The 14,625-nt window shown below is 44.9% G+C and overlaps 1 protein-coding gene across 2 annotated transcripts in view; it reads right to left on the reverse strand.

The window, feature by feature from the left end:
- The window catches only part of PFDN1 (prefoldin subunit 1), a 33,425-nt gene extending 19,222 nt beyond the window's left edge, over positions 1–14,203 (reverse strand). Inside the window, exons 1-2 of one of the 2 annotated variants that reach the window (XM_074838803.1) lie at positions 14,104–14,203; positions 13,786–13,931 (exon numbers count right to left, since the gene is read on the reverse strand). In XM_074838803.1, the coding sequence (XP_074694904.1) occupies positions 13,786–13,931; positions 14,104–14,136 (179 nt within the window). In that variant the 5' untranslated portion in view covers positions 14,137–14,203. Of the gene's footprint in view, positions 1–13,764; positions 13,932–14,103 lie in introns of both variants that reach the window. The other variant, XM_074838802.1, reaches the window with a different exon arrangement.
- Positions 14,204–14,625: the final 422 nt, after the last annotated feature.

Here is a 14,625-nt window from a genome sequence, read left to right on the forward strand (position 1 = left end):
TTGCCAAAAGGATTTGAAAGATACACCCATAACATCTCAGTCACAGCAATTCTGCTCACCAGCATGCAAAAAGCTGCCTGACTTGCTCAGAAGAGCCTCTTAAGGAGCACCAGCATCCAAAGCACATGGCACTGGCATCCCACAAATAGGTAAAGGACAACTAAGTTCAAATGAATTTTAGGAACCTTTCATAGTTGTTTTTCATCCTTCCAGACATAAAGAATGTACAAGCCACAGATTCGCCCCTTCCCTACTTAGAAAGTCCCCCAAGGGATTTAGAAGGAGCCTCCACGGGTCATACCAACGAGGTCAAGGTCTCCCTCCAGCACCAACTAGGGTCAATGTCTTCCTGCCAGGTGACAAGAGCTCATGCTTGAACAGTTAAAATGAGCAGCTTTAGACAGGGCAGAATTCCCCGTCTGCTACAGAAAAATCTGAAATCAGTTTGCAGTGCCATCTCCCATGACAAATGGCATTATTAACGTGTTTGCTCAGGGCCTGGTAAACACAAATGCGGATCTGCTGCTTGGCTTGAAACCCAGCATACTCTGCATCAGCAACGCAACAGCCAAAAGGAAAACTACCTGCCACATGCATTCCTGAAACGCATGGGAATAGAACTGCAGTTAATTATAACTCAAATTAAAACTCTGTTTGGTGCTGCTATTAACTGCACTCAGCAATCACCTCCTCCTCCTTCTCCCACTTCTCTCCCTTGATCCGCTTCACCTCCTCTTTTCTACAGTAACTTCCGCTATATCTCTTACATTCCAATTTTCTCAAATCTCTCCTCGTTTCTTCCCAGTCTCAGCTCATGTTTATTACTGGTGTCATCTTTGTTCTGTATCTGCTCCTGTTCTTTACAACACAGCTCACTCACACTCTCTTGTCTCCTCAACGCCCCCCTTTCCATTAGGTGCTCCGCAATCCACTTTCACACAGTGGTAATGTTTTCAGGTCCCAGCACACACGAGCCTGATGAAATAAAATGCAGGTTTTGCTCAGTCTTGTGAAAATCATGTCCATGACCACCCTTCTAGGGAAGAGAAGTTATTTACATTGCTATTAGATGCAGAGCCGCCAGAGCCAGCCAGAGAGGAGCTACTTTTGAGGACAACCAGCAACCACGTCATTCTGACTCTCTTACCTTGAGCCTGCAATACCAAAAGAAACAAACATTAGTCTTCACACACACAGCCCCTGTAGATTTTGGGGTGAAGACTAAAATTTTGCCTTGCTTCTGCAGTAGCTGCCATTAGTGAAAAAAAAAAAGCTGCAAGATGCCCTCAGTAAACAAAGCCATCAGTCCTTTCCCACGTCACAGCTTCCCTGAGCCCGTGTGTGTATGAACATTTTCTTAATTACTTCCTTTTTCTGTGGGAGCAGCGAAGAAGAACAGGATACCCTCCCATTTGCTCCCCCAAACTGTATAGCGAGATTGATCATTGTGGTTTCACTGATGCACCTGGACTAAGAAACAAAGTTAAACACCAGCACAGCTTGATCAATTTTCCCCCATGCTGCAGCTGGGAAGGTCCCAGGCGCTGAGCAATCCTGGCTGGCTGAGAACCACTACAGGCACTAAAACCTTTGAACAAACAAGCGGCTGACTTCACTTCTATTCTGCAAATGTCACCAGCAGTCATCCGGGAAAATATCCTCCCTTCCACCCTCCTGCAATACTCTGGCAGACATGTGACAGCAAATTAAAATTGGATGGCCGAAGTTAGCACTGACGAGACTTATGTGGGCAGCTGGGCACAAATACAACCACCCCAATTTTATTTGCCGTAAAATAGCGGGCTGGAACCTGTGTCCGTTCACACACTGGCTCAGAAGCAGATCAAACATCCCTGACTTGGCCAGCAGCATCCTTCAGAAGGTCTTCACCAGCACCAGCTTCAAGCCACCCATTTTAATTCCCTACTACAAGTCCATCAAGCCCTCAGCCTAAAGCGCACAGGTGCTGCTGCATAAGCTGTCAACACCCATTTTTTTGAAAGTTGAAGCTATAAATCCAAATCCACAGTTAACTTTTTAAATCTGTGGCTTCATTTTCCAACACAAGAAGGGCTCAAAAAAAAACTCAGTGTTTTAGCTTCTAGCTTGGGATGCACACATTATGGAGAGCTTGGCCAAAGTTTTTACCTAAGGAAATAATGTGGTTTATGGCAGCACTTGGGAAAAGCAGAAGCTTGTTCTGCTCATTAGGCAAGAGGTGCTGCAGGGCACTTGCAATAAACCGGAGTTTAAATTTAATCTGGATTTCATTCTTTCAATTGCCCTAAGTAAAACACCAACTTGGTATTTTTAAGCTCATGAAAGAACCATGGGAGGTTCTGAGGACTCAGTTGTTCCCTGAGTGAGTTTGTGAACAAGCCTTTCAAACACATGCACTTCATCCACTGCCTGGAGGGACACCACCAGCTGAGAACTGGCCCCACATTACAGTCACCGCATCCCAGACCCGAGGAGACACTTTCTGCTCTGCGATGCTGAGCTTGGCAGATGACATGACTAACACCAACCCCTTGGCACGGATCAGCACCAGAGCTACCTCCACAGACCACTCTTGCCAGAGCCACTGTAGGAGGCTCCAAGAATCTGTGCATTGAACAGGGATGGCTTTTAAGTATTTTTAAGTCCACAGAATACAAGCAGCAAACCAAATCCTCTTCCAGATAAGTGAGCTCACTCGTGTCCGCCTTCTCTCAGTGAAGTGTCACAGCACACACTAATACATCTGTAAAACACGACACCTACACTATCAAACATGAAACAATGATTCAGAAAAGTGTTCAGCACCACAGTGGCAATTACAAAGCTTAGTAACAACCACCTCTTCACACAGGAACTTTTTCACTGTTGTTAAATAACACCAGAAATGTCTGGGTCAGAATGGACAAGTTCAACAAACCTCAGCTGGCCACCCATTTCAAAGGGAATGGCTAGGATTCCCTAGAACAGAGCAGGATTTGCCCTATTCCAGATACTTCACAGTTTTTCCAGTGTCCATAAAGGTAGAAACTCAAAACAAAACACAGAAAATTAGAAAACAAAGCTACAGAGGAGTGAGGGCCTCGAGGACAGCAATGTTCAGCCAAACCTGGGCTGCCAACAAGAGTGAAGTGTTTGCAAATCGTCTGTACCTACGCGCTCCAGTCTCCTGGTGACTGCTGGTTCTCAAGTGCAATACAAGGAACAAAAATAGAGTACAAGGGAACTGAAAGAGAAACTACACTCTAAATATTCCCACTTGTTTCTATTTTCCTTCCTCTGCTAGTTCCACATCGGGATTTTTGTTTCCCTAAGGCAGAGAAAGTGGTTTATATACTCTGAGACTCATTGCTTGTTTCCTTCTGAAGGGATCTCTTAGCCCCTTCCCAGTTAGAAAATTTCTAGATATGGTGCCCATTTGTTCAATGTTTATACAGCACTCCCTTATGTCTGGGTCAAAATGGTCTTCAGGCTCTAGTCAGGCTGGTCAGCAATGCTGTCAACTTCATCATCTGACATCTTTGTGTCACACGTACACACCCACAAAGTGATGTTCGTACAGCATAAGTAATTCCATAACTCAGTCTGTTTGCACCAAAATGTACCGTTTTCTTGACTTTAAGACATAATATTAGATACTGAAAGATTTGTCTTAATGAGTGAGGTTATGGAGATGTTTGTTCAGCCCACGCCACTCTTCATTATGACATACAAGTCATTAAAGTTATTAAAGGTGGAGTACCAGTGATGCTCATAGTTGAGGTTTTCCATTAAGAACCTCTACTTTCAATTACTTGCAACTGCAACCAACTTCAGCCTTTATGTCTGCAATGTTTGGTGGCAGGCATCTGTCCCAGACGCAAGCGCTCTCTCCTCTTCCCATTCTGGTGAGGGAACATGGTTCAGGTGTTTCTCCTGCACAGCTTGCCCATGCAAGAGGCTGGTCATATTAAACTGTTAAAACCAGGAGGGAAGGAGCCACACAACAGGCCATGGCTCCCTTCTGCCAGTCTGCAGAGCGACTCTTCCCACTTGGGTCCACGTAGATCACCGCAAGAACCTGCGCAGGGTACCAGGGGAAGCCTTCGCTTTTCCCCTGCCTAACACTGAGATACATCCCTCTGCCTAATCTCAGAGAGAGACGATTTTACAGGTAGGAATGCTCCAGTGTTATTTTGCCAGAATAATGATGAATGACAGACCTAAAAATCCATTCAACTGCGCTCCCAGCTCACACAAAAGGTCATTATAACTCCAGCTTTATGGTTCCCATTGCATTTGGGAAACTCTCTACAAAAATTTAAGATACTGAAAAGAAAACAACTTTGTACAAAGCCATAACATTATTTTAACGTGTTTATTGTTTTTCAAAAAAAAAACCCTAACACACTGTGCTATAACCCAGCACAGTCATTTACATGGAGTATCTTGCTCCTTGAAACCAAGCGTTTTCATTAGACTACTCCATGAGAAAAAGCTGGGCTAAGCCCAGTCATGCCCTCATCTATTTAAAGATGCTTTTTAATTCTGAACTTGCACCGCTGTTCGGGCTTTGAGCATACTCAATAGGGGATTACTGCATTTTAAGTACTGTTCAAAGCCAATGGAAGAGAGGCTTCCAGTGAGCTGATCCCAAGCAATCTAGCTTGATTGAACAGGAGCTGGTTGTGCACAATTGCAAGCACCCAGTAGTCCCCTTCCACCCTCCTGGGGTCTACTTATGCTTCTGTAAACGATTCCCTATGCAGTTCGTAACAGGCAGTGCTTATACCCCAGCAAATTCCAGTTTTAGTCATCCTAGATGAATTACCCAGTTCCAAACAAGACAAGGAAGCAATATTTTAAAAAAAAAAAAAAAAAAGGAAAATCATGACTATTTATAGTTTGTGCTGCCACCCTTCATGTCTAAGGGTTTCACATTTTTCAGTCTGATTTTGAATTTCCCATTCAACAGATCACATACCTTAACTAGAGCTTGTTCAGAAACAGCTGGAGTTGGAACAGATGAGTTGAAGCTTTTCCTATGTTTGCTTTTATTTTAGTGGTCAGTCGTCTCACTGGGTCACTCTCAATATAGTTAAACCTAACTATTCCTCCCTTCCCCCCTGCCAAAGCAGCACATACCTTAAAGCAAAACAAATCCTGCAGCTTATATTGGGAGGATTATATATGAATACATTCCAGGAGCAGCAGTTTATAGTTCATGTGTCATTTTACTACCGCACTCAGAGAGGTGGATATGCACCAGGAGCTGTTTGGGAAGGAGACAGGGGTTGAAGCATGCTGGCAGCACCTCTGGTGGGGAGCAGAACCTGTGCAAACAGCCTGACAGCACTGGAGCACGCAGAGACCAGAATTAGCAGTACTGGAAGCAATCCAAAGCAAATCTTATGTAGGCCACAACAAATGTTCATCTGAGTAAAAGTTACCCTTGTAAGCCATAAAGCTATTTACTTTAAGGAGCTAAAGGAAGAGAACAAGAAGTGCCACACTGTTTACTTCCTCAAACCTCTCCACAGACTGGCCCAGCTCGTCCATCCTGCCCTGCCGAGAGGCAATGGGGTTTGTTCTGCACTTCAGGCCATGTTTACATTGAGTTTTCACTTTTTTTTTTTTTGATCTGTCAATAGCTACAGCATATTACATTACCTCAAGCCAAGATAGTAACACAGCTTGCAAACAGCAGTTTCTGCATTGCCAGACACTTAACTAGACGGTAGATTTATACCATTGTTCGTGCTTGGCTCTTTAAAAAAAGAAAGCAGGAATATACCTCTAAGTGTGTATTAAATATAGCACAACCCGAAATCATAATATAGTACTGTGGTCTGCTTTTAAAGAACACCATCAACTCTTTTTAAAGGCTCAAACAACATAAATGGAATTTAAAAAAAAAAAGCAAATGCCTCCTCTCTATCATACAGGAATTAATAACATTTGAGATTCAAACCATCTGGGAAAGACAGTGTAAACACGACTGCAGTTCATGGAGGTAAAAATCTCTATGAATATTTCTTCCTCACTATATCCCTGGTTTAGTGGTTTTATCTTCTAATTTTGCTTTAATGTAATTTTTTAGTATGTAGCAATGATGACCTGTAGTTTATTTAAGCAAAGGAAACTCGAATGACTACAGCACGCCTAGCAGCAGATGCCCTTCAAACAGACTTTTTGCACTCTAGGTTGCACCATATTTGAAAGTTGCAAGCAGCGGCAAACAGAAGCAATTTTTCCAATAATGGGAAGTCAAGATTCATTTCTAATGTCCCCTGTATTTTTATGAATTCCTCACAAATTCCTAAGGAAGAATATTTAAAAAAAAAAAAAAAAAAAAAAATCACACACCCCCCCCCCCCCAACATGAAATGAACACACATCTAAAAAAACACAACCAAGCAAATGTTGGTGTAAACACCCTGGTCAACCAATCCTAAGGAAATTTCTATTTAAAAAAACCTTTTTTTCTATTGGTAAGTATTCTGTGATCAGAAAGGTGAACTTTGCAGTAGTAAATGAAGTGACATGGAGATACTGCTATACTCTGACAGGTAAACTTATGTTTGCTCTTCTCAGCAGCAGCTCTTCACTAAGAACCTATATAGGAAAACCAGCAAAATCAGGATACATCTCTTTTGAAAAGTAAATCCATCCACAGTTGCAAGAAAAAAAGCCAAATGCTTTGTGCCTTGCCCCTGAAGAAAACTTTGAAATGCTAAATGAGGACGAATTACCGACTTGTGGTTGTTAAATAGCAGGGCCTTGGCTTCTGCACATCCCAAATCCTGCTACAACAAAGCATCAAAGAAAGCAATGCAACAAACATCACAGAAGTGGATGTAAAGATAACCGAGTCAAAAGAATTCAAGTATAACCCTAATACAGAGATATTTCTGAACACTAGAGTTAAATTAGCTAGCACTAAAACAATCATGCTGTTGTTTCCCAATCAGTAAGAACAAAGTTCTTAGAATCAGCATTTGTGGACCAAAAAGGCTATATGTTGTTTTGGAAAATAGTTTTTTCTCAGAAAGCCTGATTTTTTTATTATTATTTTTTTTAAACTGGCTGAAACATTCTGTTAATTCAGCAAATAGTTTTGGAGAAAACAAAAATAAAAATTCAAGACAGCAGTTGTACCATTCCTGAGTTCAGCACTTTGGTTCTTACATCTCTGTATTGAACTTGCATAAAACAGCAATCTCACCCCACAGGACTGGTTTCCTCATATTTTACTTCAGTGTTTTAATGTAGGGGTCATGAACTGAATCCTTCCTTCAGGCTTTGAACAGGCAGCTAGGTTGGAAGATGCTCAGACCTAGATTTCTCATTTGTATTAAGGCTGTTCCACATAAAATTTCTGTATTACACTGACATACACGTGTCAGAGACTGACTCTGGGCATCTCCACCCAACAGCTGTGGGCCCTGAGTGTTGGGTCCCTTGTCACACCCTGCCCTGCTGGCTAGATATCCACTGACACCACACCTGAAGGGCAGAACAGGGATACAACAGGGACTCTCCCAAGTACTTCTTTGGTCCAGTGATTCGGCCATTCTCCTCTGCCATAGGAAGGCCAAATTCAAGTGTTTGCACTAAACGAGAGATACAGCCCTATGTTCTGAAAGGAGTGCTCTAGCATTCAGTATTTCTCCAGGGATTCCACGGATGCCCAGGGAACACTTGATTCCAACATTTCCTTTAGGAAATGGGAGAAAAAGGCTCAAAATACAGTACTTTAAATCCACTAAATACTAAAATAAATGGAAGTTCCTTGCTGTCTCAGAATACCAGAGTGACATTTTAAGTGCTTGGAGAACTTCAGAAATAAGACAGCCATGTTCCATAATTTTTTTGCAGTCATTTGCAAAGTGACTAAAGCAGGAGCAGTTCAAGCTCCCCAAAAAATTTAGTACTTGTCTAGCACGCATGCAAGAGAAGTCTGTACTACTGAAGCAACACTTGGGTTGCATTTGCAAGAGACCCCAGATTTCCTCTTCCTGGAGTGAGGGACAAAATGAAGGTGCCTTACTACAGCCTTCACTCCCCACAACAGTCTGACCTCCAAAATGCTGCCCTGCAAGTACAAGACTTCTTGAAGGCTCTGGCACATTGCTGATGGATCACAGCAGATCAAACTGTCTCTGCCAGCAACAGCAGCCTGCATGAGCAGCTTGTTTCTGTTCTGACCCTTATCTTCTCAGTTTAGATTTCGTGGCATTTACATTTACTCAGGTAGCTCCTTCCTCTGTGTTGTCTCTATAACAGGCAGAGAAAAAGTTAGGGACAAAGGAAAGACAAATGTAACAGGTTTGAATGTTATGCTTCTAGTCCCAACAGAAAAGTGTTCCTAAAGAGTTAAATGTTTCCAGGCAAGGGAGACAAGCTCAAGTAAGAGCTGTATCACTAATCTTCTATCACAATGCATGTGGAGTAGGTGGGGGGGACTATAACTAACAGGTTTAGTTCAAGTAGGGCTAAGTAAAAAAACCTAAGGTTTTTCAATCAGCTACTTTTTTTATTTTAAGACCCTTTTTCCTGCTGCTTCTACATTTGACAAATACCAACTTATCAGATATGCCCATTCTACACCAGTTCTCTGTTTAAAGCTGATTTTTTAAAGAAATACAGCTGTTTCCTTGACCTGGGCAGATAAACATCTTGCATGCAAGCCATGAAAATCTTTTCTTCTCTGAAGTTTCAGTATTGCATGGAGAAATTATGTTGAACAGCAGCGCAGGAGGGCTATAACTGGACCAAGATATCCAGGAGATTACAACTGAGCAGCCCAGGGCAGCAGGAATAAGTTCAAGAACTAAGTGGGGGAAGGGCAGATGGAGCTCGTTTGAGAAATCAGCAGATGTCAAGTTGGAAAAGGAGCCTGTGCCCAAGAGAACAAGCTCCCTTCCCGATCTGGAACAGAATCCAGGAGTCCAGACTCCCAGTGTCCCACCATTGTCAGCAGTTAACCATGAAGCCCACTGACCAGCTGTGCTCCTCTCACTCCTGGTCAGCCAGGAAGAGGATGACAACCAACTGCTGCCCCTTACTTCACTGCTCAAGTGAAAGGCACCTCTACAGATTCCTGCTGCACTACCCCTGCGTGCATCATTTTGATTTTTGCTTTCTGTGACAGCTCTCTAAAAAGATCTTACAAACTTTTATAGGCCCACTCACACATAACACTGTGAAGAACACTCCTCAGGCTGCAACAAAAATGAGTAGTTCAAAATAGAGAAAAACCTGAAATAAAAACCAACTGGGTGATGGAAAACATTATGGCTTATGCACAGGTCACACCATGTAGCCTCTGATTCCTCACGCACCATCTCCCAACACCCCTGTCTTGGTCAACATGCAGCATAAACAGTGGTCAAGTAGCAAGCAGCTGAACACAAAGTTTGTTTTCTTTGCAGTTCAGTGCCGGATGGTACTTAGTAGACACACCAGACTTATTGTGGAAAATAAGATCTTCCCTTTTTTCAACAGCTCGATAGAGGAGCTTCAAGTTTATAAACTACATATTGACCAGAGGCTGATAGCAACACGCTTGTCCCTGGGATTCATTTAAGTATTGCAGCACCTGTCAGCTTCTCAGCAGCTGGGCTTCAGCGCTGAGCTCTGCACAAAGCATCCCCCAAGGAGATGGGCCATAGAGAAGCCACTCAGATTTCACAGACCAGCCTATAATTAGCAAGCAAACCATAAAGATTAAGCCTTGCGTGTCCTTCAGTTCTTTGTGAGTTTTTTGAAATGTGAGTGGGAAGCACAGTACAGCTACCATATTCTGCAGTGGTCTGTGCTGGTAGAATCGAACACCAATCTCATACACACACAAAAAGTAAAAATGCAGCTACTGCAGCTGTATCAAGTGATGACTGCTGTCTTCAGGGGTTCAGGAAAGAGCTCACAATGATTTATGATGTCTCATTTTCAAACAAAACCAAGAATCACAATAAAAGCAGGAATGGATTTAAATCCCAGGAATGATCAAGAACATTTAATCCTCTCTTGGGTTTCACTTGTGTATGATTCAGCCACCAAAAATCTGAACCACTCTTAAAAAAAAAAAAGTCAAAATCATATTATTACAGCTGTCGCCATAAAATACTATACTTGCACTAAGTCATTTTATAGGGACAGCTATAATAAAACTAGACTTACAGAAAACCCGAAACATAAATTTGTGCTACAGTATTTGCTTGATTTTTACTGTCTTATACTTCATTTTTGTAAATGTTTTCCCATTTGTTTTAGAAGTAAACTTATAATAAAGCAATATCAAACCAAAACTATCTATTTTGGCATGGCATGAAAAACTACAGTGCTCTCCTCACTGTGCTTAGCACAAGTGCTGGACATTTTTCTTCTGTAAATAATTGTCCAGGTTATGGGTTAAAAGAATGTGAAGGGAAAGGTCTGAAATATTCAGACAGAATTCTGAAGCTTAAACTTTCAGCATAGTTCTCAAGAAATATGATGATATCAGTTCACAAATAGCTTAAGCAGAAGTCCAGCATAGTGGTAGTCGTCTCAGGCTACGTAACAGGCCTTTCAAAAGAACATGAAGTAACAGAATTGAAATGTATTTGGCAAGACGCCACCCCTCAGATGATATCCCAGCCTCACGGATATGTACAGTACACAGCAATTCATCATCTCATACTATGTGGCACTGACATTTCTTGTGTCAAACCAAAAATAGCTACAGCAAACGTAAACTGAGCCCCACATGTGGAGGCCAGTAAGACCTCCACATGTTATACACACTACAGTATTTTTTTAAAAAAAGAGACCAAGTTGGATGACAAACAGACTTTCACATTTGCCAGCAGTGCAGGGAAAGCCTCAGAAAGGAAGGAGGCTCAAGATACGGGTTCAGAGAACAAAAACCGCACAACCACTTTCCAAGTAGTGCAGAAGCGAGTACCAAACTAGGCAGACTTCCTCCCAGGATGCAGAACATCACCACAGTTCCTTAAGCCTTCAAACTCTGTGAAGGCCTCAAGTATCTTATCCTACAGAAGTGTATGCACTAGCCTTCTGCACACACCCCAAACCACGAAAACTGGAGAAAAAAAAAGCCAGAGAAACTCTATCACAAGCCAGATTCTAAGTAGCAGCTTAAATGGGTTAAAGAAGAAAAAAGGAAGGGGGGGGTGGAAGAAAGAGTTGAGCACAGAAATAGTTTCGAAGAATTTAGCTATTCAAACAAGCTGTCAGAAGATCACCGATAATCAGTTAACAGTGATGCAGACCTTCACCCTTTCTGGATAACTGAAACCCACTGGAGGTCTAACACTTACATGCCAGGCTATGCAAAAGAAATTGAGACACCATATATAGCCCTTTGGTGGCTGAACTCCCACATCTGTGCAAACCAATGACGCCAACAAATTAAAAAATCTGCAATTCCAGTTAACAGAACATAGCTTATACATCCAGAAGAACCATAATGACGACCTCCTTTGGTCTCCAGTGGAACACATGATGCCAGCCTGCCCTTGTATTTCAACTCCTGCTCCAGGGCTGCTTTACTTGCTTTGCTAAAAGCCCAGATTTCAGCAATAAATTCTCAACTAGGGGTTGGAGTGGACTCCAGGAAGAGCCTCGTGTCCTTGGTGCATGTTCTCCAGACTAGGGAGTGACACAGGTCATACCCGAGCATTATTGCCAGTTGGCAAGGCAGCCTTCAGCCCCACGGCCAGCACAGGCAGAGCTCACAGAAATACCGTATCGAGCCAAGGCAGGGGGGGTGGGGAAGTGAATGAGTAGTATTCAGAAGAGCTCTCAATCTATGTTTGCATAGCGACTGGTACAACAAAGCCCATGAAAAGTTCAGCTTTTAAATATTGTCATAATGCAAATATTTTTCTGATGGCGCCTCTGCCATCCCTGACGAGCGAGAACTGCCTGCCATACCTCAGCCACCCTGTCTGGTCATGGAAAGGTAAGCAAAAGAAGACCCCCCAGAAGACGGTCACTACTGCAGCTGCTCCACACAGAGAAAGTGTAAATGGTTTAGGACACAAAGAAGGTAAGCATCTCTTACTCCTGAAGTGGAAGGTAGAAGCAGAAAGCAGGACAATGCATTTCAGCCAGTGCCAAAACACCGTCTGCTACCCACATCTGATTCACAAGCAGGAATATTTTATGATAAAGACCAATACACCCACATTTTTAAGGTTTCTTGAAGGAATTTCCATATAGGAGAAGCATCCTGTACTTTCCAATTTTAAAAAAGCTTTAAAAAAACCTGTTGACTCCAGAATTATCTTCTACTCTTCGTCTGTCTGCTCTGTGACAAAACCAAACAGAAAAAACCCTTATGAGTGGTCTCACGACTACTCTAAACGTAGGCGTTTGCTACGCCTACAGCCTGCCCAGGTCAAACCAGTCACCTCTCGTAAAGGACAAAAATCTATCTCCTCTTAAGGTACCAGTCACTAGCATCCCCACACAAACCCACCATTTAATTCACCTAAATGGAAAAGTTTATTTACTAGGAGCCAAGAAGGCGACTCCATCATGCTGAACATTTCCATTAGCCTGGGTACAACTTCATCTGAAAACTTGCAACAAAGGGCAAACTACACACCATTCCTGGCTTCCTGGTCCTGACACCTCCCTACACCCAATCTGGAGATTGCGTGGTCTGATGGATCCAGGCACTTGTAGATTGGCCTGGCTCGCCAATCCTGGCACTTGGCCCCGTGATCGTGTCCGCTTCGACACAAGGAAGATGGGTTAAACACAGGGTGGGGAAGAGGTCAATACAAACACCCCTTCTGGCAGCAGTCAGAGCAGATTCAGTGTTTCGCAAAACCCCATCCCGAGCTGACCAGTCATCAGTGTTACCCAACTCACAAGAGACAAGAGAAAAATCACAGCACTCTCAAATCAGAAACACAGAAATCTAGTGTGATGTTTATCAAGTAAGCACATTTCAGATTTGAAACCACTTGTATGGTCTTGTATCAGAGGCTGCTGAAGCAGTGCATTGTGGAAGTTAATCAAAACACATTACTTCAGGTTTAAGGTGTTTCTTTTGACAGCCATCCAATACAAGGAAGCACATTTTTATGAGTGCACTGGGACTACCCATATAAGCTTTATGCCCATGTCCAAGGGTTTAAAAAAATCCAGGCAATGCCAGTTAGATCCATTCCCTGGCACGATACTGCAAAGGGCATTCCTGTAGAACATTTATTCAAGTAAAGCCTGAGCACATGAACTGTGCACAGGGGTTTTCCAAGGAGTCTTATGTAAACTACACTGGAAATGACTGAAGATGGACAGATCTGTGAGAGCCTTCTCACAAATGCTGTCTGACATTAGAATGCTGCTCCGCTAGTCCAGATTACAAACTTCACAGAGATGGCAGACAAGACCATCATGACCAGGAGCAGAGCCAGCAAGCAAAATCACAGAAAGCCAATAGCATTTATTAGTGTTTCTTCAAGGCAGGTGGTAGCTAACCCCAAGAGATAAAGCTCAGTAAGTCTCACTGCATTCTCAGGCAGATTGCTGGAAGTCAAAATGAAAGACAATGAGAAAAATTAAACAAATGAACATGCTGAGAGAAAGCTGGCATGTTCTTTGTAGAGGGAAGAGCCTCCTGCCCAGGGCAGCTGCCTAGAGGCCTCTTAAACACAAAGGCTGGGGGGTTCTCCCTGGGCCACTGCCTGGCTCCCCCGCAGCAGCCAGGTCCGCCCCAGCAGGGAGCGAGGCAGCCGCTGCGGCACCCCCCAAGGCGGGGCAGGTACTCACATCCTCCCCACACCCTCGTACATGCGGGTCTCGTCGACCAGCATCATGACCTCCGTGTCGGTGAGGTGCGCGTGCTTCTTCGTCTTGCTCAGCTGCTCGATCTGGATGTCGGCCAGCTTCACCTTCTGCTGCGTGTCTATCACCTTGGCCTGCAGCTCGGTGAACGCCTGCGGGGAAGGGAACAGCGAGCGGCCGTGAGAGACGGCCCGCAGAGGCTGCGGCCGGGCGACGGAGGCCGAAGGGAGCCCAGGCTGCAGGGGCGAGGGGGGGGGGGGGGCGCAGGCAGACACCCCCCGGGCCGCGGGAAGGCCGCGCCGCCCCCCACAGAGCGGCTCCTACCTTCTTCAGCTCCAGGTCCACGGGCGCCGCCATCTTGTCTCCGCACGGCGCCTGCGCGGGGGCAGCGGCGGCGACACCTCCTGCTGCGCATGCGCGGGGCCGGGCGTGCCGCGGGGTCCCTCCGCGGGGGCGGGGACACCCGGCTGGGATGTGCAGGGCGAGGCCTCTCCTTCGGGCCGGGCCCGCGCGGGTCTCCCCGCGGGGGCCGCTGTGAGGGGCAGGCGCCGAGGGCGAGGCCGCCAGCGAGCCCGGCCGTAGCGGGTCCCCCGGGCAGCCCTGGGTGGCTCCGGAGCCCGGCCGTGCCCCGCTCCGTGCCCGCACCTCCCGCCTCCTGCCGCGGCCCGGCCGGCCCTGCCCGAGCCGGGGGAGCTCTGCCGGGGCTGGGGAGCCCAGCAGCCACCCTGCGAGCCACCGGCACAGACACGGGGGGGCCCGGCCGCCCCAGGAGAGGCTCCCAAAGTCCCCAGAAGGGGAGCGCCAGGGAGAGACCAAAAAGCACCAATGGGTGCTGAAAGCAGAGCC

The sequence above is a fragment of the Strix aluco genome, chromosome 13 (genome assembly GCF_031877795.1).
Source record: "Strix aluco isolate bStrAlu1 chromosome 13, bStrAlu1.hap1, whole genome shotgun sequence".
NCBI classification, from domain to species: domain Eukaryota; kingdom Metazoa; phylum Chordata; class Aves; order Strigiformes; family Strigidae; genus Strix; species Strix aluco.